This window comes from Dama dama, chromosome 30, assembly GCF_033118175.1.
Source record: "Dama dama isolate Ldn47 chromosome 30, ASM3311817v1, whole genome shotgun sequence".
In the NCBI taxonomy this organism is placed as follows: domain Eukaryota; kingdom Metazoa; phylum Chordata; class Mammalia; order Artiodactyla; family Cervidae; genus Dama; species Dama dama.
In genome coordinates this window covers 32,392,762-32,419,198 of record NC_083710.1, presented here as the reverse complement: position 1 = coordinate 32,419,198, position 26,437 = coordinate 32,392,762, and the positions used below count along the sequence as shown (strand labels likewise).

Genomic DNA, 26,437 nt, shown 5'->3' with positions numbered 1-26,437 from the left:
CTCTCACCTGGAGCATCTCGGCTCTTCCTTGCCAGCCTTTCTGCTGCCCCCACCTCTCTGCCTTCCCAGGACAGTCTGGTCTTTTCCACAGCCTTGAGGGGTGGTCTTCACCTTGGCCCTTGGGACTGTGTGTCAGCACTGAGAGTGATGTTCGCACAGGCAGGGTCGGCCTCATGTTGATGGTAGCAAGCATACTGAATAATTAAAATATCATTGTGAACTCGCGTCGTCATCTGAATTCATTGTCTTGACCATGTTTATCCAATCTGTTTGTTCTGGTAGGCTTAAGAAGTCTATAGATTATTTACTTCTTTCTGTTCTTTTCCTTTCATGTTCTTCTTGATTTTGGTTCTTTTCCCTTGTTACTTTTTTCTTTTCTCCTTTTCTTCTCTTTCTCTATCACATTTTGTAAGTATAGTTTCATATGCAATATTATTAGCTATTTCATTACATTTTAAGCATATTAATGAGATATTTTAATAAAAAACTCTCCAAAACCCAGTCCTGTAAAAAATAAAAAAGTCATGAAGAAAAGGTTTGGTAGAACACAGACTTGGATTCTATCTCTGACCCACACTCTGTCATCACAGTCATTGCCCAGGCATGCAGTGTTGTTTCAGGGCAGGGAACAGAATTTAAGGTAAAAGGAGTAGGACATATGACTCTGTATTTTTTCATGCTAGCAAGAGTTGAAGAGCCTGGGTTTGGTGGGCATGATGCAGAAATTAAGAAAAAACTGGCTTATAGTTAAGTGAAAAACCAAGAGCTCAGTATAATTATTTGCTAATAAAACACATGAACTCAGGCCGAGGCTCTAATTACTCATGAAGGGTCCAAACTCCAGTGATGGAAGGGCCATTCAACAGTTCTCAAGTGTCCCTTATACACAAAATAACAGTCTTCAAACTGGCCCAATGAGCTCATTAAATATCATATTGTTCTGCCAGATAAGGCTCTTGTTTCAGGGAGTGACTCAGAGACTGTCACTTCTTGGGCCAGGAGAATGAAAGTGCTCTTCAGGCTCTGGGGAAAGGATAAATTGTTGACACTGTTCCGAGGCCATCCCTCCCCACTTCGGTCTGTGTCTGATTAAACCATGTGTTGTATTGAAAGATGACCACTCAGCTGATCTATTCAGCTCAGTGTTGTCATGAAGTTTCTGCTGTAGACCCACACAATGAAGAGGAGGTTAGAAAGTTCCTTATGGACAGGGTTCAACTCATGCCAAAGAACAACCCAGGCTTGATGGTGCTGGGCTGGCAAAGTCATGTGTGCTCAGAGCTTGGGTCCAAGTCTCCATCTCCTTCCTTGTAAGTGGAAAGTTAACTACCAGCCAAGAGTGTCATCTCATTTGGGTTACTTGCTTTTATTTTTTTCTTACTGAAAAACAGAAGTGAATCACACCCTTCACCAAGCCCTGCTGCAGAAGGAAATGATGCAGTGCTGGTCACGTGGCACAAAGGAAGAAGGCTCATAATGCAAACCTAGTTCACTGTGTTCTGGTGTGAGGACAGGTTCAGTCCCCACACAAAACTGTGCTTCTTCAACATGGACTCTTTTTTTACATGGAGGAACCACGATGTTTTACTTTGTTTTTGATATTTTTTAATTCTTCTGCCTCTTTGACCATTGGAGTTCACTAATTTTGATTGTAGTACAAAGTATGGAAAGAATTGATTTAAGCTTGTTTGATTTACTTTTTTTCTGTGTGATTTGGAATAGTTATGACCATGTGCTTTGCCTTAGCCTCTAACTTGCTATGTGACTTTGAGCAAGGTGCTTCAACTCTGATTCTGTAGAAAGGTTTTTAATATATATTGTATCTCTCTTTATAAATAAATAATATACATACATGCATATGTAATATGTCTACCATAAAGCCATAATAATTGAATGAGTCCCATCACTTCATGACAAATAAAAGGGGAAAAAGTGGAAGCAGTGACAGATTTTGTTTTCTCGGGCTCTAAAATCACTGCTGAGCAACTGAACTGAACTGAAAATCACTGTGGATGGTGATTGCAACCATGAAATTAAAAGATGCTTGCTCATTGGAAGGAAAGCTATGACAAACCTAGATAGCATATTAAAAAGCAGAGACATCACTTTGCCAGCAAAGGCCCATATAGTCAGAGCTATGGTTTTTCCAGTAGTCATGTAGTGACTGTTGGTAGTGAGTGTTGGACCATACAGAAGGCTAAGCGCCAGAGAATTGATTCTTTCAAATTGTGGTGTTGGAGAAGACTCTTGAGAGTCCCTTGGACAGCAGGGAGACCGGACCAGTCAATCGTGACGGAAATCAATCCTGAATATTCATTGGGAGGATCGATGCTGAAGTTGAAGCTCCAATACTTTGGCCACCTGATGAGAAGAACTGACTCATTGGAAAAGACCCTGATGCTGGGAAAGATTGAGGGCAGAAGAAGAAGGGGGCGACAGAGGATGAGATGGTTGTATGGCATCACTGACTCAATGGATATGAATTTGAGCAAGCTCCGGGAGATGGTGAAGGACCGGGAAGCCTGGTGTGCTGCAGTTCACGGGGTCACAAAGAGTCAATCACAACTTACTGTTTGAACAACAATAATGTTTATAAAAAGTTTAATATACAGCCTCACTGTTGTAATTGCTCGATAAATTGTGGCCATTATTATTATTTAATTAATGCTTATCTAAATTCCTCTGTGAGTTAATGGTTTTAACATGTTGGTTCATTGCTAAGACAATAGGGCCAGGGACAGAGTCCTGGAGTCTCTTTGTAACATCTTGCCTTGGCGAGCTGGTCTTTACCACTCCTTGTAGAAGACCTTTTGGTAAAGAGGTGTATTTCCGGAACTTCAGAAAATCTCTGAAATTCAGAGTTGCTTGGAGTGACTGCTAGTGCAGCAGGGTATTAATATGTGCTACAGTTGAAGCCTGTCTTGCAGGCGTCACATGAGTTTAACCTTGTTGTTCAGTTGCTAAGTCGTGTCTGACTCTTTGCAACTGCCTGGACTGCAGCACACCAGTCTTCCCTGTCCTTCACCGCCTCTTGGAATTTGCTCAAACTCATGTCCACTGGGAGAAGGCAATGGCACCCCACTCCAGTCCTCTTGCCTGGAAAATCCCATGGACAGAGGAGCCTGGTAGGCTGCAGTCCATGGGGTCGCTAAGAGTTGAACACAACTGAGTGACTTCACTTTCCCTTTTCACTTTCATGCATTGGAGAAGGAAATGGCAACCCACTCCAGTGTTCTTGCCTGGAGAATCCCAGGGCCGGTGGAGCCTGGTGGGCTTCTGTCTATGGGGTCGCACAGAGTTGGACACGACTGAAGCGACTTAGCAGCAGCAGCAGCATGTCCATTGAGTCGGTGATGCCATCCAACTATCGCATCCTCTCTTGTTCCCTTCTCCTCCTGCCGTCAGTCTTTCTCAGCATCAGGGTCTTTTCCAGTGAGGCGGCTCTTTGCATCAGGTGGCCAAAGTATTGGAGCTTCAGCATCAGTCCTTCCAGTGAATATTCAGGATTGATTTCCTTTAGGATTGACTGATTTGATCTCCTTGCTGTCCAAGAGTCTCCTCCAACACCACAGTTCAAAAACCTTAAGCATGTGTTTTTTGGAACTGAGCCAAAGTCCTCTCCCAAGTGTGAGTCCAGATGTCACCTTTGGGGTGAAGTCTTCTCTGACTGCTCCACCTCCCGTGCTCTTTCTACATCCTTCCCCAGTAGCAATGTCTACAGTGTTGTGCAGGTGTACTTTGTGGTCTAAGTCCCACCTGGGCTAAGAATCCACCATCTGTTCATCCTTATATTCCCCAGACCTTTCAGGCACATTGGCACTTGATAAGAAACTGTTACATGTTAATGATGAGTAAAATTACCTGAATGGGTATAGGAGGCCTATGGCCAAATATAACTTACATTGATCCCATCATGGATGAGCTCCCAGCAAGCAGTAACAATGTTCTGTATTGGGGGATGGAGGGATTTTGCTCTAACCTGGGGCTCAACATCCAGCCTTGGCTATAAAGTCTCTTTCCCTCTGTGACCTTCGCCTGTTTTCTTTGGGTGGATTTAATAAGTTAAACTCAGCAGTTCTACTCCTGTATATATGTCCCCGCCCCCCAAAAAATGGTAATTCAAAAAGATACATCACTCCAGTGTTCATAGTAGCCTTATTTATAATTGCCAAGATATGGAAGCAACCTAAGTGTCCATCAGCAGATGAATGGATAAAGAAGATTTAGTATAGATATATTCAATGGAATACTACTTAGCCATAAAAAAGAACAAAATTTTTGCCATTTTGCAGGAACATGAATGGACTTTGTGTTCACAGAACTCAGGGCCCATGTATCCATGAAACTCAAGATGCAGTTAGGGTGAAATAATGTATTTGTGTAGTAATCAGCCAACTTCAGGGAATATTTCTGTGATTGGTTTTTTTGTTTTGTTTTGTTTTAAATTAGTTGACACTATCAAAGATTGCTTTCTCTAGAAAATATATTAACTTATTCCTACATTTGTCTACAGTGTCATTTAAGTTAAATGGATTTAACTTTTGCCAAATTAGAAGGAAACTATTTTTAGTGAGATTACAGAAATAGTTCTTTATGATCAAGGTCTTTTTCCATGGGAGGGATGCTGCTGTTTCATATTTGGAGAAATTGATTGTCTTAGTAGAAAAAAGTTCTGAACACAAAGATTTTTGTCCTGACAGTTAAGATGGATTTACTCAGAGCATCAAATTGGACATGCCTGAATGAGCTTCAGGAAGTTCCTGTCAGTGAATCAACAGCCTTCCCCTTCTCTTACAAATTATTGGATGCCTGCTTGAGTAGGGCACCAGGCCGGATAGAGCCTACGCAGCAGGGCCACCTCCTGCCTTCTATGGACTTTACAGTCAGAGACAGCTGGCTTTGATGAAAGGACAGATAGAAGGAAGTTGCGGAGAACAAAAATGCTGATCAGATAAATGTTCTTTCCTGTGCCAGGCCTTGTGCTTGGACTCAGGGATACTGACATAAATAATCATCCAGAGGATAAAGTGATTAATTTTTTTTTTTTTTAATGTGGGAAGGAAGAGGCAGAGGAATTGTTCCAAGAGGCTGTGACATTTGAACTTGAAGAATGCCTCAGATAGGAGAGGGGAGGGCAAAGGGAAGAGCGTGATCAAATGCTGGGGGGATGAAATTCATGGATTCAGGGAGCGGCTGGATTTCAGGGTCCCAGAAGAGTGACAGTGGGTACCTGCATACAATTGTGTCAAATCATAAGGAGCACTGAAGGAGCTGTTGAAGGGTCTGGGCTTTATCCTGAAAGCATCAGGCAATCCCCACAGCTTTTGTTTGTTTTCTTCTTCTTTTTTATTTTTAAAATTTTGAAAGTATGATAACACATTTACAGGAGACTTGGAAAATACAGAGCAAAGTTACATATGGTTCTACTACATATTAAAATTATTTTGTAAGTAGATAAATTAAGACTTTTAGTTGGAGTTTCAATATCAAACTCTCAAAAATTAATGAATAGAAAAGTAGAAGGATACAGTAGACCTGAAGAGCACTATAAACCAATTCAACATAATTAAGATTTATACAATTTTCACACAACAGCAGGATACAAGTTCTATTCAAGCTCCCATAAACCAGGAGACAGTGGAACATATCCAGAGACATAAAGCAAGGTGCAAACATTTCATGGTCTAAAGGTATTAAAGTAGTACAGAGTCTGTTCCCTTATCACTGGGGATTTATGTTAGAAATCAATATGAAAAGATATGTGAAATTAGCCCACACATTTTCAAGTGTGGTGCCCCAGCAGCTTTTTAAAGCAGGAGCAACATGGACAGATTCCAGGAAATGCTGGGAGTTTGGGTTGAAAATGGAAATAGAAGAATCTCTATGAGGATAACCCAGGGAAGAGATGACATAGCTCAAAGTAAGGGAGAAGGAGAGGTGGAGAGGAGGGAACAGTTTCCAGCAACTTGTCTGGGTTAGAGTGGCCAGGGCTGAGTGTCCTCCCTAAACCGAGGCTGTGCTTGATTTTAACACATGATATGTATGATGATGTAGCTCATGCAAGTGGCTTAAAAAAGAGAGGGCAAGAGACAGAAGCAATTACCTAAGGAACAGCGTTTTGAAATTATACGTTGAATGGGAGTTGTCCTCTTAGAATATTTGTGTTGAAGCTAAAAGGTGATGATGGAGTTACCTGTTGACATCTCATAGCAGAGGCATTTTTGTGCTGATATATATTGTTGAGTTTGGTTCATGGTTATTCCCAGATTATATAGATGAGCAGGGATTTTGTGTTTCAATAAAATAAAATTTAGATGAGCAAGGCACCTTGAATCATTTAAATGCACAAATAAGGCTCTAATAAATGATGCACAGCCCTCTGGAATACTTTGGGATGGTTTCAGGTTATCAGTTTATCTAAATTGTCTAACCAGTTTGTTTTGTTTTTTTGTTTTGTTTTGTTTTTTTGGCCAAGTCACACAGCATGTGGGATCTTAGTTCCCCAACCAGGGATCAAACCCACAACCCTTGCAGTGAAAGCATGGAGTCTTAACTTACTGGAACTTCAGGGACGTCCCCTAATTTGTCTAACCAATTTTTATATATGGAAATCTCCTAGGATTGTGTAGTGTGACTTTCACAGGAAAGCAGTGCATCATGAATGGTCACAAACAGTACTTAAGAGACAAGGTTCAGGATGATGTGATCTCTGTTAGTTGCCTTTTGGGGCATTCATAGCCGTAAATGGTTTGGTCCTCCTAGGACCGGCTCTCGAGTTCCTTTCTACCTTCTAGAGAGAGCTGGTGTGCTTCCCAGGCCATGTGGACTTGCGTAAATCTCTCTGGGAGAAAAATCTCTGCTAGTCTTAGGCAACTCGATGATGACATATTTTTCTATGTTTTTGTGCCAGTTCAAACTCTATCCCATTAGGCTAGTTGGATCAGATTCTCCCAGTGCCTCCTCCCTGCCCTTACGTGAGGAAACTGCTGGAAGTTGTGTTCACTTTTATGGGCTGCCAGGGCATGGCCGTCACTGCTTCAGAATGCCGCCGAGTGCCCTGTGACAATTAATAAGTCATGGCAGGGGGTTTGTCATCACATAGGAAAGTAAGGCGGACATGCACGTAATTTGTCATAAAACAACAGTGTAAACCTTACACTTACCCTGTCTTGAGCACTTAGTTCTCTCAATGAATATTGCACAATAAAGGAACTTAAAGTTATAATTACATATCTGCCACACGTAGTATTTTAGGAAGACACATGAGCATGTGAACAAGCTCTTAAAAAACTACTTAATAGTAAGGGACTGGTAGTTCAGTGGTTGACCACACTCTCCCACTGCAGAGAACACAGGTTTGGTCCCTGGTTGGGGAACTAAGATCCCATATGCTGTGCTGTGAGGCCAGGAAAAAAAAAAAAAAAAAAAAGACTACTTAACAATGAGAATTATTTAAATAAATGAACTAACAGCAGTATAGTTGAGACAGAAATAATACTTTACCATAAACCAAGAAATTATGCAGTAACAAAACTCCATTCATACATATACATATTTAAATGTATACAGTAACAAACCTCCATTCATAGAGATACATATTTAAATATTTCCATCCCTTTCCATTCTGAGGGCTCAAAGTTATTGCATCCCAGGATGTAATTGGGTGAGGAAAAGAACTGTTGCCCTTTTATTTGGTTAAGGGAGGTTTTGTGGTACCAGTTGGATTTGTAAAAGGTCTTTGAAAGAGAAGATGTGTTGGCAGGATTGGGAGGAAAAGGCATGTCAAGCAAAAAGTGTGTGGCTGGAGTGAAGAAGCAGAGGAAGGGAGTGGTAGGGTGGCTGGCCAGAGCAGCTGAAGGGAATTCAAGACCTACCTCCTGGAATGAAATAGAAGCCCACCAAAGCTTCAGACACACAGTTGCCAGTTGAGCTTTCTGCTTGAATAGGAGCCCATGTTCCCCAGCGCTCCAAGGACTCTGAGGTTTCAGGTGGGGATTAGCCGATGAAATGATCCTGCTGTGGGAACAGCATGAATCAAGATTGTGGTCCCTGTGTGAGGAATTCACATTTTGTCAGACTGTTTTACCAGCTTTTCTTCCCTCATTCCCGTGGTTTCCAAATTAAAGCTGTAAACAAACAGATATGCTGAGAACCCACTGTGTGCAGAGCACTGCAGTAGGTGTTTTGGATTGCCCTGAATTGCAAAGAAGTGACCCTCAAGAGGCGGGCACAGTGGGAATCCATGGTTTTTAGTGAGAATGCTGATGGTAATACAGTGGTTATCCCAAATCCGTGTGTACTCAGCTGTAACATGTGGGATATAGTTAGACAGGGCTAAGGGACTAGTAAGATGTTTAAAAATCTGTTTCCTAGTCAGTTTTATGTTTTTGGTTTTATGCAGATTTGGGTGCCATGTGGAAGCATTTAGTATCTGAGATCTCTTTTATGGTGTTTTTGCATCTCAGTTTCTAGGAGGCAGTTTGGTATAGCAAGAAGAGTCCACACTTCTGAGCCAGGAGAACTGTATTGGAGTCCCTTGGGTGTGCGATCTTGGACAAGTTACTTTAACTTTTTCAGCTTCAAGCAGGCATAAAGCTAACTCCTCAGTCTTGGAACAGAGTCCCCCTAAAACCAAGTTCCCAGTCTTACCCAGCCTGATAGTTTTTGAAGTGATTAATAGATATTCGCATATTGAATCAATACATCAATATTTTATTGCTTATTTGTGAATATTTATGGCTAGAGGTGTTTACTGATTCATAGTTATGCAACACGGTGGCTTTTCCTAATGGCTTTCCATGTTTATTCACAAAAATGGTTTCCCATATGTCTTAAGTTTTATAAAGCAGTAAGTGGTCTGGAGAACAGCATGTACAATAGAAATGTAATGCATGATTTTTTGTACTTTTAAGCTTTCTAGTAGTCACATTAAGCAAAGCTTGAAAACATCTGAAATTTCTTTTAGTATTTTACCTAGTCCAGTATATCTAAAATATTATTTTGACATGTAGTCAGTATAAACATTATTTTTTTCTTTTTAAAAAATTTTTTAATTGAAAGATGATTGGTTTATAGAATTTTGTGGTTTTCTGTCATACATCAACAAGAATTAGCCATAAGTACACCCATGTCCCTTCCCTCCAGATCCTTCCTCCCATCTCCCTCCCCATCCCACCCCCCAGCCTGTCACAGAGCCCCTGTTTGCATTCTCTGAGTCACACGGCAAATCCCCATTGGCTATCTATTTTACATATGGTATTGTAAATTTCCATATTCCTCTCTCCATACATCTCACCTTCTCCCTCTTCCCTTCCCCTCATGCCCATAGGTCTGTTCTCTATGTCTCTTTCTCCATCACCATAAACATTATTAATGAAATATTTCATATTCTTTTTAGAGGGAATAATTCTCCAAAATCCAGTGTTGATTCATCTCAAACCACCAATGCTTCTAAATATGAATAGCAAATTGGTCAAAAATCCTTGATCTCTATTTAGATATCATAAAATTTACAGTTTAAAAAAACTAGTTTTACATATGCAAATTATTACAGATGTACCTAAATTTTTTCCTATAACTGAATCAAGTATCAAGTCTTCAATTTTAATTTAAACGGATTAAAATGAAAATGCAGTAACTCAGTTGCATTAACCACATTTCAAGTGCTTCATAGTTTGATGTGGCTGGTATTGAACAGTACAGCTAAAATTATCTTGAATTGTTTTTTAGTAGGTCCCCAGACTTTTAGGCAGCAGAATCATTTCATAATAAAAAAATAAAGGTATTCTAAACCTGGATTTCATCTTGGGAGTTGCCTTATACTGATTATGCTTAGTGGTGACTTCTGACACTCAGCTTGTTCTGCCTGCTAGATTGATGACATCTTCTTTGAAGGCAGCTCTCTAGGTTAGCCAAAGTAATGATTAGTTGCTTTTAAAATGCTGCAAGAGGATGACTATTTTTTCATAGCAAGTGTCTGAATCTATTATCTTTTGAGTGAAAAGTCTGGATCTCAAACTGCTTGACTTGCCCAAGGTCCCATGGCTAGTCGTGGGGCAAGAACCCATTAAACCTGGCTGCCATGGAGTCCTTATTTTGCCTGCTTTGGACACTTAAGGTCTTACCTGAAGGAGTACCCTTTCTTAGACCATATTCTCAAACATATTATCAACTCCTGCCTGGATCCTTGGGCAGAGCAAAGTTGTGGAGATGAAAAGTCTTGGGGATAGACGCTTCCTTAGTAGTAAAAAGCTATGTGACAAAGTCCCTTCTTCCTGCTTCTTCATTGACCTGTAAAGGCAAAATTTAACTTGATAGAAAAACAGCCATTTTAATCCCCCACATAGTGGTGCCTTTACTATGTTCATTGCTAATGTATAAAGTTCTCTTTTGGGAATACCTCTTTTTTGCTCCTACATAAAACCAGTACAGAAGATTCATAAGTGTTGGGTGGAAATGGATATGGGATACTTAGTTGAATGGTTCTTTAATGTTCAGTGTAACTGGTTTTTAGGCACTGCTGTTTTCTGTATGCTTCTTAATGAATAGTCAAAAGGGAGGGATAGAGCTCATTCCTTAAGCTCCTGGCATTAGCTGTTTCACCAGCATTTGCATACTTGATCAAGAAGGTTAACATTTTCAGGCCCAGTCAAAACTTTAATTGGAAATATTGATTTAAATGATGCTTTTCCAGATGCAGTAGTTGTTTTCTCTCATTTTAACTGTACCTCTCTGAGCTCCCATTATCAAGTTCATTGTATTAAGTATTTAGATGTTTTGGGTAAAAATATGAAAATCCTTTGAGTTTTCACCCTCCACTATTGATGCAATACATCTTTTTTTTTTTTTTTTGCCATGCTGCATGGCTTGAAGAATCTTAGTTCCCCAACCAGGGATTAAACACTCATCCTCTGCAGTGGAAACGTGGAGTCTTAACACTGGACCACCAGGAAAGTCCCTAATGCAACATCTTGAAGATCCCCTTTTTGTTCTGGGCCACTAGTCAGAAATGTCCTTATGGACTATTGTTTCCAGGAGGCTTACTCTAAAGGCAGATATTGCCTGCTTTTGTTGGCACTGTCATTAATTGTGTGAGTGCATTTTAGAATTTTTGCATCTGTGAAGTGATCATTTGTTACATCTTGCCTTCTCTGCATCCAATTCGCTGAGGGTTTAAAAACTGAACAAATAAACCTGCCTGAGTTGTATGCAAATAAAAGTTAGACTTGCAGTGAGGACTTGAGTAGACTGTGTAAAGTACTTGAGTTTTGTGACATCTATTTGGGCAGAGAAGCTATGAGGCTGTTTTGAGATGAAAAAACACATTAAGGACAACATAAATGAGCCCCAAGTTTGGGGGGAGGTTACTTTCTGGTTCTTTATTATGTTTTGAGTTGTAAGGATGAGGTTACTAGCTTGACAGCTCTGTTCAAGATGGTAACTGTTTTAAACCCTCTCATTCCCCTGTCTGGGGAGACAGTTTTACAGCATACTCAATTATCATTGTTTTTAAATTAAATATTCCCAGAGGCCACCAGTAGCTTCCAAACCTGGCTGCATATCTGAATTACTTGTGGAGCCTTTAAAAAAGATAGATCCCAGCTTTCCACCAATTTCACCAGAAATTGGTGAAATTTGTCCTGGAATTTGTGCTTTTTATGGAGCTCCCAAGCTCTATAAAAAGAGCTGTAAAGAGTTTTTTGTCAGCCCTCTTCCTCCCAGAATAAATGCATTAAACTCAAGAAATAGGATCAATAGAGTGTTCCTCCAGTATAACATAATTAAAAGACTATAGGTCAGGGAAAGATCTGGTTAGGCATTGCACTTTCTGCTGTGGAACTGGGGAGTGTTTTTCTAAGCTGATTCATCTTCAGAGAAAAGTTTTTGGAGAAGAAGCACTTAGAGTATGTCTAACACAAGTAAGTTCTTTCATTTCTCATTAGCATAGAACCCCTTCTGATTTTCCTCTCCAAGGTGGGGCTTAAGTGCACCTGGTAATTTACAAGAGAATGGGTGACACGTGGAGGTTTAAAGAGAGGCTCTGTACATTCAGACAATCTGAAGTCATGAGTATTGCACACCTGTTGGTAGAACGCTGCTGTAACAGTGGCTGGGCTCCAGGGGTGCCCTGCACCAGAACAAACCAGTATTTTCCTAGAGGCCTTCCTGGTAAACGTTTCGGACTGCATTTGTTTGTTGCATCTGTCTTTAGGTAATGACCTGCTTGGCAGTTGCCACCTACAGCTAGAAGCCTGTATGATAGCCGTTGCCTCCAAGCATAATGACACCCTGTCTTTGATAGGTTCTTGGCCCTTATTATGGTTTCCACAGGGAAGGGGTGAGGCTGCATGGGATGTTTGCTTGTGTTGTACTTAATTTGGTTTCTATTCTAAGACAGCCTCAGAGGTTCTTTGTCTCTGAAAGATTTGTTAATCCAAGTGAATGATTATATTCTGTACTACGTTATGTCATGGAAAAATAGTGAAAAGATATATATAATCCTTTTGGCACTGGTGTCTTATCGTTAATTGCCATGTTTCTATGATACTGTTTTAGCACTTGTATTTACTGTTGTTATTTAGTTGCCCAGTCATGTCCAGTTCTTCATGACCCCCATGGACTGCAGCCTTCCAGACTCCTCTGTCCATGGGGATTTCCAGGCAAGAATACTGGAGTAGGTTGCCATACCCTGCTCCAGGGGATCTTTCTGACCCAGGGATTGAACCTGCATCTTCTGCATGTCTCTGGCATCACAGGCAGATTCTTTACTGCTGAACCACCAGGGAGGCCCCTTGTATCTATTAAATTCCTAGAAAGGCTAATATGCATGTGATTATGCAAATAAAATGTAACATCTTATTACTGAAATATTTCATTAAATGTATCACACACTGGTCCTAAAGACTCAGTGAGAAATGTTGGGTTTTTAAGACCAGTGATGGAAAAAAGAGAAAGAATCATTATCAGCTTGAGTTTCTTATCACTTCAGGGTTTTGATGTAGTTAATGTTCAGTATCATCATTTTAAATGTTGACTTGTTCTCCATGCTAGAAAAATTGGAGTGGGTGTCTAAAGGCTATTTCTTGCTTCCCATAATATAATAAGGTAGATTGTAATATACATTAAAGAAGGTTCATACAGTCCTGTAGGTCCCATTTGATGAAAGTGGTTATATAATCTAACCTTCATGTTAATCAAGTAGCATGAAATAGTATCAGTCTGTCAGTAGCCTAGAAACAGTCTTTCCCAAAGCAATGAGGTTAACCAGATACACTCAGGAATGTCCTTGCAACTTCTAAGCTTGTGAAAAGAGAAGCAGCCAGATTGGGCTTTCATTTGCACTTAAAAATATTTGCAGTCAGGCCACCAGGCCACACAGATACAGAAAGGAAATTTTTATGAATATTAGATTAACTGTTAAAGTAATAAAAAGCATCAACTTTAAAGTCATCATTCAATTAATATTTGAGGATTATTATGGAACTATCAATTAAGCATGCCAGCAGTCCATTTTATGTTATTTATTAAATTTAGATTACATTAATATAGTTTAAAATGCATGACATTTATTTAGCATCATCGGGGAACAAATGATCTCTGAGTAAATTTCTTCAGGTCATGAAGTTTAACCCTTGAAGTGTCAAAACATTTCAGTTTAATAATACTGGATAGAAGTCTTTCCAAAGTGTACCTTACTATTCTCTGTATTGTATCCGTGCTGTCAGAGGCTGTCATGATTCAACCATGTGTAAATGAATTCAGATCATCAGCAAATATATTAATTATTAAAGATTCATTGTATGTGGCCACCTTATTTTATTTATTTTTGGCTGCACTGGGTCTTCATGGCTGCACTCAGTTTTTCTCTAGTCATGCTGAGTGGGGGCTATTTTCCAGCTGTGGCGTGCGGGCCTCTGATTGCGGTGGTTTCTCTTGCTGCAGAGAGCATGGGTTCTAGGCCCATGGGCTTCAGTAGCCTATGCGGCGCATGGGCTCAGTAGTTAGGGCACACGGGCATAGTTGCCCTGCGGCATGTGGAATCTTCCGAGGCTAGGGATCGAAACCATGTCCCCTGCATTGGCAGGCAAGTTTCCTAACCACTGGATTGCCAGGGACGTTCAGGATGGACTCGTTTTATACTAAAATATCCTAAGGCTGCTATCCCTCAAAAGTTTTATGTCTGCTTTTTGTTGTCTTCTGGTTTTTCTATCAATCTGAGCCATCAGCTGACACATTTCACTTACTCAGCTGTCAGTGTGCCTGCCCATAGGAGCCTTCACCTATCCACGATTTGATGCTTTCAGTCTGACATAAACTGAGGCAAGATCAGGATTGCTGGAATGGTGTGTCCCGTGGGAGAAATGAGCTCTGAGTAGAGACGGGTGAGGTGAGGTAGGAATTCTTAGTAACAAAGATGGACAGACTTTGTGCCATCTGTTTTTGACTCTAAAAGACACCTTATATTATCCATTAATTCTAGGGATCCAAACTCTTCTAGGGATCCAAAGATGAGAACAGTGTGACTCATGCCCTTAGGATGTTTCCCAGACTGATATGGGCCAGGCTACTGCAGAAGGATGAATAGATCATGGAGGGCATCATGGGGACTCAACTCTGGGATTCATGAATGCTGGGGTTTTGGATATGTGAAGTTTCTGGATTAAAAAGGTAGATGATTTGGAGGCTCTTTCAAAATGTTTACAAAAACAAATACTCTAAGTTTACCTTTGTTTAGAAGTTCCAATTCATAGTATGGGAAGTACTAGAATAAAAATTAATAAATGTAGTGACTCTGGAGTCTGACAACCCTATATTTGAATGACTTGAGAAACCTTATTTTTAACCCCTTTCGTCGACTCCAGAATGGAATTGTAATGCCTGTCTTATAAGGTTGCTGTGAGGACTTAATGAAATAATACATGTAAAGTGCCTGGCAGAGTACCTGACTCCAGTTCCATGTCTCACTAACATTATTTCTTTTTTCTACCTCTTTCTCTCTTGTACTTCCCTTAAATGCTGTTTGATAATATCTGTAATAGAGTGAAAAGACAAAACAAAATTTTTTTTCTTATTTTGCTGAGGCTCTTTTAAGTAATGTTTTTTGCCATTGAGTGACAGTCACATCATTTAAAAGGCTGGCCTAATAATAGCCTGAGAGATTTGAAGCTGACAAAGTACAGATTTTCAGTTGAGTCTTGACTCCAATGTAGATCCTGAAAAAGGAGAATTGAAGAATTCAATACTCAAGACTCAGATACCTCCCTCAGCACACTATTGTATTGTAATTGTTTTGAGCCCTTTCATGAAAACAAACCAGATGCTACATAGGCACCACAATCGACTCTAAAATAATAATAATAAAAAAAGGCATCATAAACCCTGGATGTGTAAGATACTGTGGAACCACAGGGGCATCTTTGCTGGCGTTGAGCTTGCCTGAAACACTTAGAGTGTTCATTCTGGGAATGTGGACATTTTTCTCCTTCCTGTGAAATGTTTCCGTTCATCAGTCAGTTCACCATACCATGCTGTTTTGTAATTTCAACCTATGTTGCTCTAGCAAACCTTCAATTACCCTGAGTAAATCAAGAATAGAAAATGACTTGGGTTTCTTGCTCTTCACAGATGTGTTAGTGAAGAAAATACATTTTCACTGACCCTCATACAATTCTTCTGTCAAAAATAATGCCCATTGAAAGCTCAGTTAGTTACAATTCTATTTTGTTTTTAAGTAACTTTGCCTTTTCCTTCCCAGTCTCCTCACTGGCCTAATCTTATTTTTTATTTGAAGGTGAAACACTTAACCGTCATCACCAGTATCGGTTCCTTCATAAATTAAGTTTTTCACAAGCCGATTAAGGCTGTGCCTTTTAAAATAATGGAACTGTAGATTTCCACCCTGATCACTTTTCTTTACCGGTTGTGTTAGCAGATGTTCAGGGTTTTGTCTTCTTTAAAAGTGTAGTTTCTCACTGACTTGGCTTCAGATAGGGATTCTCTGCTATTGCATTTTGTCTGTAAGAACTTAAGCTGTTTAAAGCTGTTTGCACTTGTGGCCAAGAGTCCTGGTTCCCAAAGCAACGGTTTATCAACCACCCTGTGTTATCTTTGCTCTTGTATTTCTCCGGTCACAGGAACACGAGTGCAGCCTGGCGGGCTGGCCCCTGGGGGCGTGCGTGGACTCGGAATGCGTGGACTGTTTGTGGCCAGCCGTGGGGGTCAGGCTCATGTTCCTGGAGTGCTCTGAGCAGCTTGGCTAATCTGGCAGCATAGTATGTTCTTGTGGTTAAATATAGACATACAGGCACTCTGCAAGTTGTAGGTCACTGTCTTACCGAGCAGCTAAAAATTGTCCCATTGGCATGAACAGTCTGCCCTGGACGGAAGGCCTGTTTTAGTTTGTCTTCTACTGTAGGTCTTTAGCACCTGACTAAAAATACACCTTGGGCCAGAAATAAAGGAGACCCACCTGGTGGCCGAGACACTTATGGTGGCAGAGAGCAGCGGGATCATGGACTCGGTCACTCTCTTTTTCTGCCTCGGAACATAGTCTGTGCAAACGGTTCCCGACTGTGAGTTTGGGTTCCTTTTCAGGCTCATGGAGATTACAACAGCTTGTTGGAGACGATCCTCTGTGATCAGCTTCATCAAAGGGCTTGGTAGGTATGAAAGGCTGATGATTGTGTGGAGTGGGTCATTGGTTATCAGACTCTGGGTGGAGAGAGGGTTCTCTTAAAGGTTTCCGTGGATGGGGGTGGTAGGGACACCTGCGTCTCTATGCAGGGATTAGTTGTAATGTCACTTGTTTAGAGACGGGAATAATACCCTTTAGGATTTCTGATTGGGATTGCAATTGTTGGGATTGTTTCTGAGGTTAAGATTTGGTTAATTTCGTGTATGAGTCTGTAGAACAACGAACCTGTGATGTCATGGAATTTTTCTGTGCACTGAAATTCTACTGAAAGATTTGGTCTGACTCTCTGTTCTATAAAATTGCTAATCCATAAAAAAAAAAAAAAGCTGCTAGTATGCATTTGGAAGATAGTTAACATCCCATTAAATATTACAGCAGAGGTAGGGTTTATGCATGATTTCTTCTAAATGTTGATGTAAATATCCTTATTTGTTTTGTTTTAAACCTTGAAATGGGCCTAAAGCAGTCTTTCCTTTGCTTTGGGCCTAGCCTTCTCCAACATTTAAAAACTGTTTTTCTTTTTTTGTGTAGGAACTAAAAAACAGGATGCCATATGTTAACCAACATTAACTGGATCCAAATTGCATGCGGCTGCTCTTTCTTTATCCAAATAAAATAGCCTGGTTACATTAGCTCTATCATAACCTTGTGAGCAGTGTTGTACAGGAGTTCCAAAAAATTAATGAGAGGAAACTTCCATGACACAGAGTTAATTACATGCAACTTGGATATCGACCTCTTACTTTCTATTTAATGAAAGTAGAGGAAAAGTTAATTTATAAATGGTAAAGGCATACATACTGTTCTAGTAGAAGAGAAGCATTTTGTTTATTAATGATTTGGGAGATTTAATTACTTGTTAATTATTCTGCTGCACTATCTCTAATAAAACTACTAGATATTTGCATATAATACCACTCTATTTCTAGGGATAAAATCTCTATTAGTCATTAATTTACCCCTTTATGGTTTAAAAGTGGAGTATATTAGGAAACTTTTTTTTCCCCTCTCAGATTTTTTTTAATGTATAACAAGCATACAAGTTAAAAGGCAAAACTTACGGTTTTATGCCTTTGGAAAAATGCTCCACCATAATAGGACTTAATGAAATGATTCATATTTTTGTTTGCTATCTCTTGGAAATGTTACTGACCCTTGCTATGTTACTGCTGGATAGACTGCTCGTGTGCTCTGGTAGCCAGCTCAACTTCTTTTCAAACTCAGTGTCTCTCTTGCTCACAATCTATAAACTTAACTTTTCTAAGAGATCAGTAACAACTAATATGCTTCTGTGTATTGAAAGATTTATGATCACCTGAAATGATAAACTTGGGGTAGGCATGTATCTATTAAGTGTATTTTATAGTCATTATACAGTTCCATAGCTATTTAAAAATTTAATAAGGCCTATAATATTTTTTATTAAATGATCTGGCCTCCAAGTAAGCACATATGAAAGGAATTTAATAAATACTTTGATCTTGACAAAATAAAGGACTTACCAGACTATCAAGGATTTCACTTATTCAGTGAAATGTTAGTGAGTTCATTATCACTTAATGTTAATTCAGTGTCAATGATGTAAATATTTGTGTAATTTCTATTGCATGCCCTGCATTGGAAGTCCTTATCTTGCTATAGATGCTGCAAATATATCTTGAGTTATCATATGTATTCACTTCAGTTCAGTTGCTCAGTCATGTCCAGCTCTGCGATCTCATGGACTGCAGCACGCTAGGTCGCCTTGTCCATCACCAGCTCCCAGAGCTTGCTCAAACTCATGTCCATCGAGTTGGTGATGCCATCCAACCATCTCATCCTCTGTCTTCCCCTTCTCCTCCCGCCTTTGATCTTTCCCAGCATCAGGGTCTTTTTCAGTGAGTCAGTTCTTCTCATCAGGTGGCCAAAGTATTAGCGCTTCAGCTTCAGCATCAGTTCTTCCAATGAATATTCAAGACTGATTTCCTTTAGGATTGACTGGTTTGATCTCCTTGCTGTCCAAGGAACTCTAAAGAGTCTTCTCCAACACCACAGTTCAAAAGCATCAATTCTTCAACACTCAGCTTTCTTTATGGTCCAATTCTCACATCCATACATGATTACTGGAAAAACCATAGCTTTGACTAGATGGACCTTTGTCAGCAAAGTGATGTCTCTGCTTTTTAATATGCTGTCTAGGTTGGTCGTAGCTTTTCTTCTAAGGAGCAAGCGTCTTTTAATTTCATGGCTGCAGTCACCATCTGCAGTGATTTTGGAGCCCAAGAAAATAAAGTCTGTCACTGATTCCATTGTTTCCATCTGTTTGCCATGAAGTGATGAGACCAGATGCCATGATCTTAGTTTTCTGAATGTTGAGTTTTAAGCCAACTTTTTCACTCTTCTCTTCCACTTTCATCAAGAGGCTCTTTAGTTTCTCTTTGCTTTCTGCCATAAGGGTGGTGTCATCTGCATATCTGAGGTTATTGATATTTCCCCTGGCAGTCTTGATTCCAGCTTGTGCTTCATCCAGCCGGGCGTTTTGCATGATGTACTCTGCATAGAAGTTAAATAAGCAGGGTGCCAATAAATAACCTTGACATGCTCCATTCCTAATTTGGAACCAGTCCCTTGTTCCATATCCAGTTCTAACTGTTGCTTCTTGACCTGCATACAGGTTTCACAGGAGGCAGGAAAGGTGGTCTGGTATCCCATCTCTTTAAAAATTTTCCACAGTTTGTTGTGATCCACACAGTCAAAAGCTTTGGCATAGTCAATAGAGCATAATGCATATGCAGAGCATCTATATCACACATACATGTAGGTATAGTACTGTAAACATATGTATGTGTATGTATTGATAGTAGAATGCATATTATAATGTATATTGTACTGTTGTGTATATATATTACTTCATGATATAGATTATATTAGCAAAGACATACATAGGATTGGACTCCTTTTCAAGTCCCCTCACCCCCTGTCCCGCATCATGTCGTCTCCAAAGCGATCCTAGAGGGGAACAGCTAGAACTTTGGTTTGTGACATTTGATGTCAGGAGAGGGTGGCTTCTGGCTCTGCTTTCTGCTGGTCATCTCCGCATAGCCAGCCTGTCTTGTCGTTATTGTCCCTTCAGATTGGGTCCTTGTGTCATGTGCCCACTAATGCAGCCTCAAACACACTTCTCTTACCCTTGATTCTGGCTTAAATATGGTTCTGATAACATAGCCCAAGAAGTTGGGTTTGTCCTTCCTGGTGGGCCTGAGTCTAACACCCACGCAGCAGCCTACACACCGCTGCTGCTCCTGCAGCCTCTAGAGCCTTCTTGACCATGACCCACAGCAAGAAACACATTTTGTGTTAGGCCCAGAGCACCCACAGGGACCTATCTATGAGCATAGACAGGGATGGGAAACAGAAGTGTCGTGAAACAGTGCTTTCCCTCACTATACAAGGTGCCATCACTCTGCTGTTTTTTTCTTCTGTGGTTTTCTATTCTGTTTCATTGCAGACATGCTGTTTGTGACTGAGTGTACTAAATATTAAACTTTGTCTTCTTTATTGAATTTTAAAGAGCACGTTATACATATTGGGCTTCCGTGATGGCTCAGATGGTAAAGAATCTGCCTGCAATGCAGGAGACCAGGGTTCAATCCCTGGGTTGGGAAGATCTGCTGGAGAAGGGAATGGCTACCCACTCTGTATTCTTGCCTGGAGAGTTCCATGGACAGAGGAGTCTGGCAGTTTACAGCCCATGGGGTCGTAGAGAGTTGGACATGACTCAGTGACTAACACTTTTTTTTTTAAACATATTAAGGACAGAGTGAACACTTGTTATGTAGCAAATTGATTAACTGATCTCACTCATAGTATTTTCAGACAACAATATTTCTGAAAAGACTCAAACTATATTGTAACATAGGTATGATCAAGGATGCCTGTGTAAATGACATCCCACCTATATTCACCTTTGCTGTGTGTTGTAAGTGTAAATGCTCCAAGGTACACACTATTCAGTGAAACACATTTAATTAATGTGAAAGGTTGTGGCTGGACTTAAAAGTCTCAGTGAATATTCAAACCTACATTACAGATGGTATTCAGTTTTTTATATAATTTATATCATTATAGCATTCCTCCATTATTGCTACTATAAAGCAATAATGGAAACTGGACAAATGAGCCTTTTTTTTTTTTTTTACAAAGTGTTATATTATGAAAAATTTTCAAATACATATCCAAGGAGAAAGAATATACAATATACACATATAAATGCAATATGCAACACATCACCATCACTCAGTTTGAGCAGTTATCAAGCTATGGTCATGCTTACTTCATGCATACATTTAAGAGACCTTTTTCTCTTAAATATTTTGAGTCAATTATGGACATCATTTCATTGAACTCCATATAATCAGTATACAGTCTAGAAAATATATTTTCTTACCTACCCACAATGCTATTATATTCCTAACAAAGTTAACCATGATTCTTTGTTACCTAGTATCCAAATTCAAATTCATATTCAATATGTTTTGACATTTTAAAAAAATGACTTCTAACAGTTGGTTTGCTCAAATTGTGCAGAAGATCTGCACCTTATGTTTGGTGGTTCTGTCTCCTTTAATCATCCTACTTACTTATGTATGTAGGTGTGTATGTATTTGGCGTGCCAGGTCTTAGTCGGGGCATGCAAGATCTAGTTCCCTGACCAGGGATCTAACCTGGACCCTCTGCTTTGGGAGCGTGGAATCTTAGCCACTGGACCACCAGGGAAGGCCCCCTTTCTACCTATTTGTATCTTCATTGATTTGTAGAAATTAATGCACTTTTCTTATAAAATGGACCTAATTCTGGATTATTTTCTTTGCTTCCTAGGGTGACATTTAACTTGCTTCTATGTCCCCATTATTTCTTATAAATGGTTGTTAGTTCTAGTGTTTTTGAAAACTAGGTGCACTTGGACATAGGGTGAGAAACATTTCCCTTTTGGCCCCACTGCCAAGGTCATTTCTGTTCCTGTGCTAGGAGACTCGGAAGCCCTCTGCCATTCTCAGGAATACATAGCTGACTGTTTTCAGTGCTTGGGGTCAAGAACTCTGACCAATATCCTGCCACAGGGAGGGAATTTTGAGAAAGCTGGTAGAGTCAGTATTCTAAAGAAGTATTTTAAACACCTTAATCATGATAACATCTCACCAGGAAACAGCTCTTGCATGATTTCCTTATTTGAAAGTTGTGATGTTACAGGATTTCAGGTCACCTCTATAAAATGTGTAGGACCTTCCTTTCTGTTCTGATGGGCCTCATCCCGCTTCCCACCTTAATTATTTTTTCTCAGGGTGAGTACAGTGGTCTTTAATTTGTCCCTCAAACAGCCCCTTTGTAGCCCATCCTATACAACAATATCAATCCAACTTTTCTCCCAGAAACCCGCTAGCTTCAAGTAAGATCCAGACTCGTTGACTTGTCATCCAAGCTCTTAATTCTGATAATGAGAACTAAAGACCTACTTTTTTATAGGACTTAGGAGTTTAAGGTTTCATATATATGTACTTGTTCAATTATTTTGTTCACACTAAGACTACCGTGCAAGCAGATGGGTTCAGTTCAGTTGTTTAATTATGCCAGGCCTTGTGCTAAGTGCTTGGGATCTTTATGGTCCAGTTCTTGAGGACTTCTCAGTGCCCTGGTGAAGACAGCCTGCCCATGTGTGCTGTGATGGGGACGCATGGTAGGAGGACGAGGGGTGGGGGGACAAAAAGAGATCCTCGGCTGATGTCTCCAGGCGGCTTCCACGCTGTGCCCTCAGCTCGGTTGTGCCTTTCTCGTCTCTGCTCATCAGAGTCCTACGCATCCTTTCAGCCTTGGGTCAGATGCCATCTCTTCCACCAAGTCTGGTGAATCAGTGGCTGGGAACAGTTGATGCTTCTGTCTTCCTAGGTCTAGCCCGGAGTTTTGTGAAAGGCGCAATCGCGGGATGTGATTTTTTTAAAAATGTTGACATGAAGGACGTCCCTGGTGGTCCAGTGGTTAAGACCCCTTGCTCCCAATGCACGAGGCTCGGTTTTGATCCCTGCTTGGGGAACTAATCCCATGTGCCATGCAGCTTGGCCTAAAATAAATATTTATTTTTTAATGTTGACATAAGTCCTGAGTTTATAGCGAAGCATAGTCAGGTTTCCTCATGTGTCCACCTCTGGCATAGGGGGTTGTCAGTCTCAGAAGGGTGGACAGGAACCAGAGGAGCAATGGTGGTAGTGCTAAAAGGGTCAGGATTATTTGTCAAGCTTTCTTCTAGAGAAAAGAGAGACCATGGAATCTCACTAATTTGTATTAAGTCAAGGAAAGGCAAGTGTTGATTATTAAGTTGCTGAATTGTGAAAGTTTTGAATAAGTGATGTTTTATGCATTGTCAGCCTTCCCTGATAGCTCAGTTAGTAAAGAATCTGCCTGCGATGCAGGAGACCTCAGTTCAATTCCTGGGTCAGGAAGATCCGTTGGCGAAGGGATAGGCTACCCACTCCAGTATTCTTAGGCTTCCCTTGTGGCTCAGCTGGTAAAGAATCTGCCTGCAATGTGGGAGACCTGGGTTCGATCTCTGGGTTGGGAAGATCCGCTGGAGAAGGGAACGGCTACCCACTCCAGTATTCTGGCCTGGAGAATTCCATGGACTCTATAGTCCATGGGGTCGCAAAGAAAGAGTTGGCTCCACTGAGCGACTTTCACTTTGACTTATGGGTTGTCAGTGCATATTTTTACACAGTCATAGAATACTGGAGCTAGAAAGGACAATGAGGCCTGGCCTTTTTAGGCGGACAGGTGGTTCAGGTTCCTCCCCCTGGGTCACACAGAGCCGTGCCGGGACCCAGACCTTGGAGTCTCCATGCAGTGCTCTTTCTCTGTTTGGCTTACAAAGCATTAAGTTGGAGTTCATAAAGCATGTCGGTTTCGCTGCAGACGAAAGGAATGAAGAATACTTCTGTCAACTGGATTCATTGGTCCTCTTTGCTTTCCTCAGAGATCTGAGTGTGGTCCCCAGGCCAGCAGCATAACCTGGAAGCTGGTTAGAAATGCAGATTATCCAGCCTTACCCCAGAGCCCCTGAATTGGGAGGGGCCAATCCTTCCAGGTGAATCTGTGTGCAGAGTTCTGAGAACCCCTGCATCCCATCGAAAGTCATCAGGTCTTTTTCAGAGTTCACATATAACAGCATAAGGCCTTGTCCAATTTATCACCACTTTTGAATTAAGAAATTTCTAATTAATGAGATTTGACTGCATGAAATGAGCCAGAAGAGGAAGAAAATAGAAAGGAAGAGAAGATGTGAGGAGGAGGAAGAGGGAGAGAAAGGCCAGCAAGCACCCCATAAATGAGAGCAGTTTGTCAGTTCTGTCCAGGACAAGGAAGTTGAAATTCAGGATTATCCTGTCTCTAGCAGGTTATCCGATCTCCTTTCGATGAGAAAGGACCTTGAAATGTCAGTGTAACCTCATCTTCCTCTGCTCACAGATCTCGGCAAACATTCCTTCAGGCTCTGATGACAGCACTTAGACTTTGAAAATCGGGGGAAAGTCCATGTAATTGCATCTGAGCAGATGACAGACATTTATAAAGCAGATCACTGAAGTGTTATTGTCATTTCTCCAAGATAGAACACTGGAAGGCAAAGAAAGAGAGAAAGAAAACAGAGCGATGACTTGACGCTAGCTCTTTTTTTTTTTTTTTTTTTTTTTTGATGCTAGCTCTTTATCTAACTACTTCGCTCTCTCCAGGGTATTCTGTCTTTGGGAGACTAAAGACAAAACTGCATTGAGAGGCCGCAGATTGTAGTAAATACAGAATACTGTGCCTTCAAGTTCACTTGCTTCCTCTTAGGATAACAACCAGTTAAAGGTTATGTCATCAGGAAAGAAGAGTCTATACCTTTCTAAGGCGTGTCATTAATCAGATTTCATGTATTTAGATGGGGCCTCAATTCTTGATTACTTTTTGTGAGTCTTTCTTGGACTCATCTAATGACTAAAAGATACATTCAAGTTCAAGAAGGCAGATAGCTTGGCAGGAGACCCATGGCTGGAGGTTGTATGAGTCTTTCTAGAAATTAACCAACTCTATTAACTTATAAGAACCCTCCAAATTACAACTTTTATATTTTATCTGTCATCCTTTGAAGTCCCCAAACTAGCCAGAGGAAAAAACCCTGTGGGCAAAGGGACTTATTTTATTTAGTCTTCATCACAAGCAACTGGTTTGTTTTTAAAAACAAACAAAAAACCCAGGGTGATCCAGGAAGTTCACAAGCTGTCAAGGAGACATGGGTTTAGATCCAGAGTCAACCACTCTGTGACTTTGGACATATCACTTAACCTCTCTCAACATACACAGTCCTATCTGTGAAAAGGAGATTGTTTGACCTTCTAGGATTATTTTTGAGGATTAAAGATATTGATTATCCTAGAGCTATCTTATGAAATTGAAACTTGAAGGAGCACAATTTGAGAACTATAGAATTAAAAGCCAAAGAGTGTAAGAGAAGGCAGGAATGTAGTCAACTAAAATGAAAGGAACATTGCACATTATGAAAACTTTATGGAGATTAAGCAGAATTTAACATGTCATTGAATATATTTTTCTTCCAAGGCAAAATTTATTTCTGAATATTTTTGCCTAGTAGTCTTTTCTTGACCTACTTTGAAATATAGAATATTATGGAGGAATCTTCCATCTCCTTAGAAATGTTTTCTAATGCTCAAGCTAATTGTTTCATCTTATCCCAATATTTTCCACTTCCTAATAATGCTCATCAGAGGAAAATAATTCATCTAATCATACTTAGAGGGTTTTTTTTCTTTTCATCCTAATTTACTTTCCATGACCTTGAGGGTTTCTGGTCATTTTGAGTATTTGCAGTCCTTTTAAAATGCCATTTCTTAAGCACCCTCATAAATGCATTAGTGGACAATTTATTATTGTTCTATACACAGTATGACATGTTCTCACAGTAGCTGCGTCATCCTTGGTTTGTTATGTTTTATGAAATGTTCCTGTAATCCCAGTAAACAAAATAAGTCTTACAGGAAAGGATGGATTAGGGGGGAAAGTGTGGCCCTAAAGAAGGACCCAGGTCTTAGTTATGAAAGAGGTTTGCCCTCCAAACCTACAAAGTGAACAAGGCAGTGAGAACCAGCAGAAAGAATAACTTGTGTCCAGCTGCAGAGAAATCTGATCAGTTTACTCCTGTGTTGAAAGGTAAGGTTACACAGATCTCTGGAAAGTAAAGTTGTATAAGTGGATCTCCCTTTCCGGGAGGGGTACCTCCTTTGAACAGTTATTACCTACTGTCTCGGGATACTTTAAAAAAAAAAGAAAAGAAAGCCATTTTTAATTTCAAATGTGCAGAGTGTGATTCCAGTAATGGAAACATCAGAAAAAGCATTGCGTGTTTTGAAAAGCTGGCTCCTTGTTGTCTGTCTTTGTGAGCTTCTGAGAGCCAGCAGAGATGGCCCCTTTGTGTGTCCTGTACTTGTGAAGGAGGTGAAGAATCAGGGTGTGCCATCAGCATTTTGATTCAAGCCCATTACAGGCTGGTTAAAACTCTCATTTTCAATTGAACTGACAGAGATACAGGCAGGCCATAGAGATGGATCAGGAAAGCAGACCTTGCCACCCCGCAGCCAAGCACTCTAGGTTTCCTTGGACACCCATGAGTGCACAGGACTTTCATCTCTCCACAGCAGTTCCAAACTAGAACATCTGAGTGCC

General features: G+C 40.4%; 1 protein-coding gene across 4 annotated transcripts in view; it reads left to right on the top strand.

The window, feature by feature from the left end:
- Positions 1 to 26,437, top strand: part of FRY (FRY microtubule binding protein) — a 425,432-nt gene that overhangs the window by 196,267 nt on the left and 202,728 nt on the right. Inside the window, exon 1 of one of the 4 annotated variants that reach the window (XM_061133662.1) lies at positions 16,367 to 16,658. The exons of the other annotated variants lie outside the window; for them this stretch is intronic. Coding sequence (XP_060989645.1) covers positions 16,598 to 16,658 — 61 coding nt within the window. The 5' untranslated portion in view covers positions 16,367 to 16,597. Of the gene's footprint in view, positions 1 to 16,366; positions 16,659 to 26,437 lie in introns of those variants that run through there. 4 annotated transcript variants of the gene reach the window in all.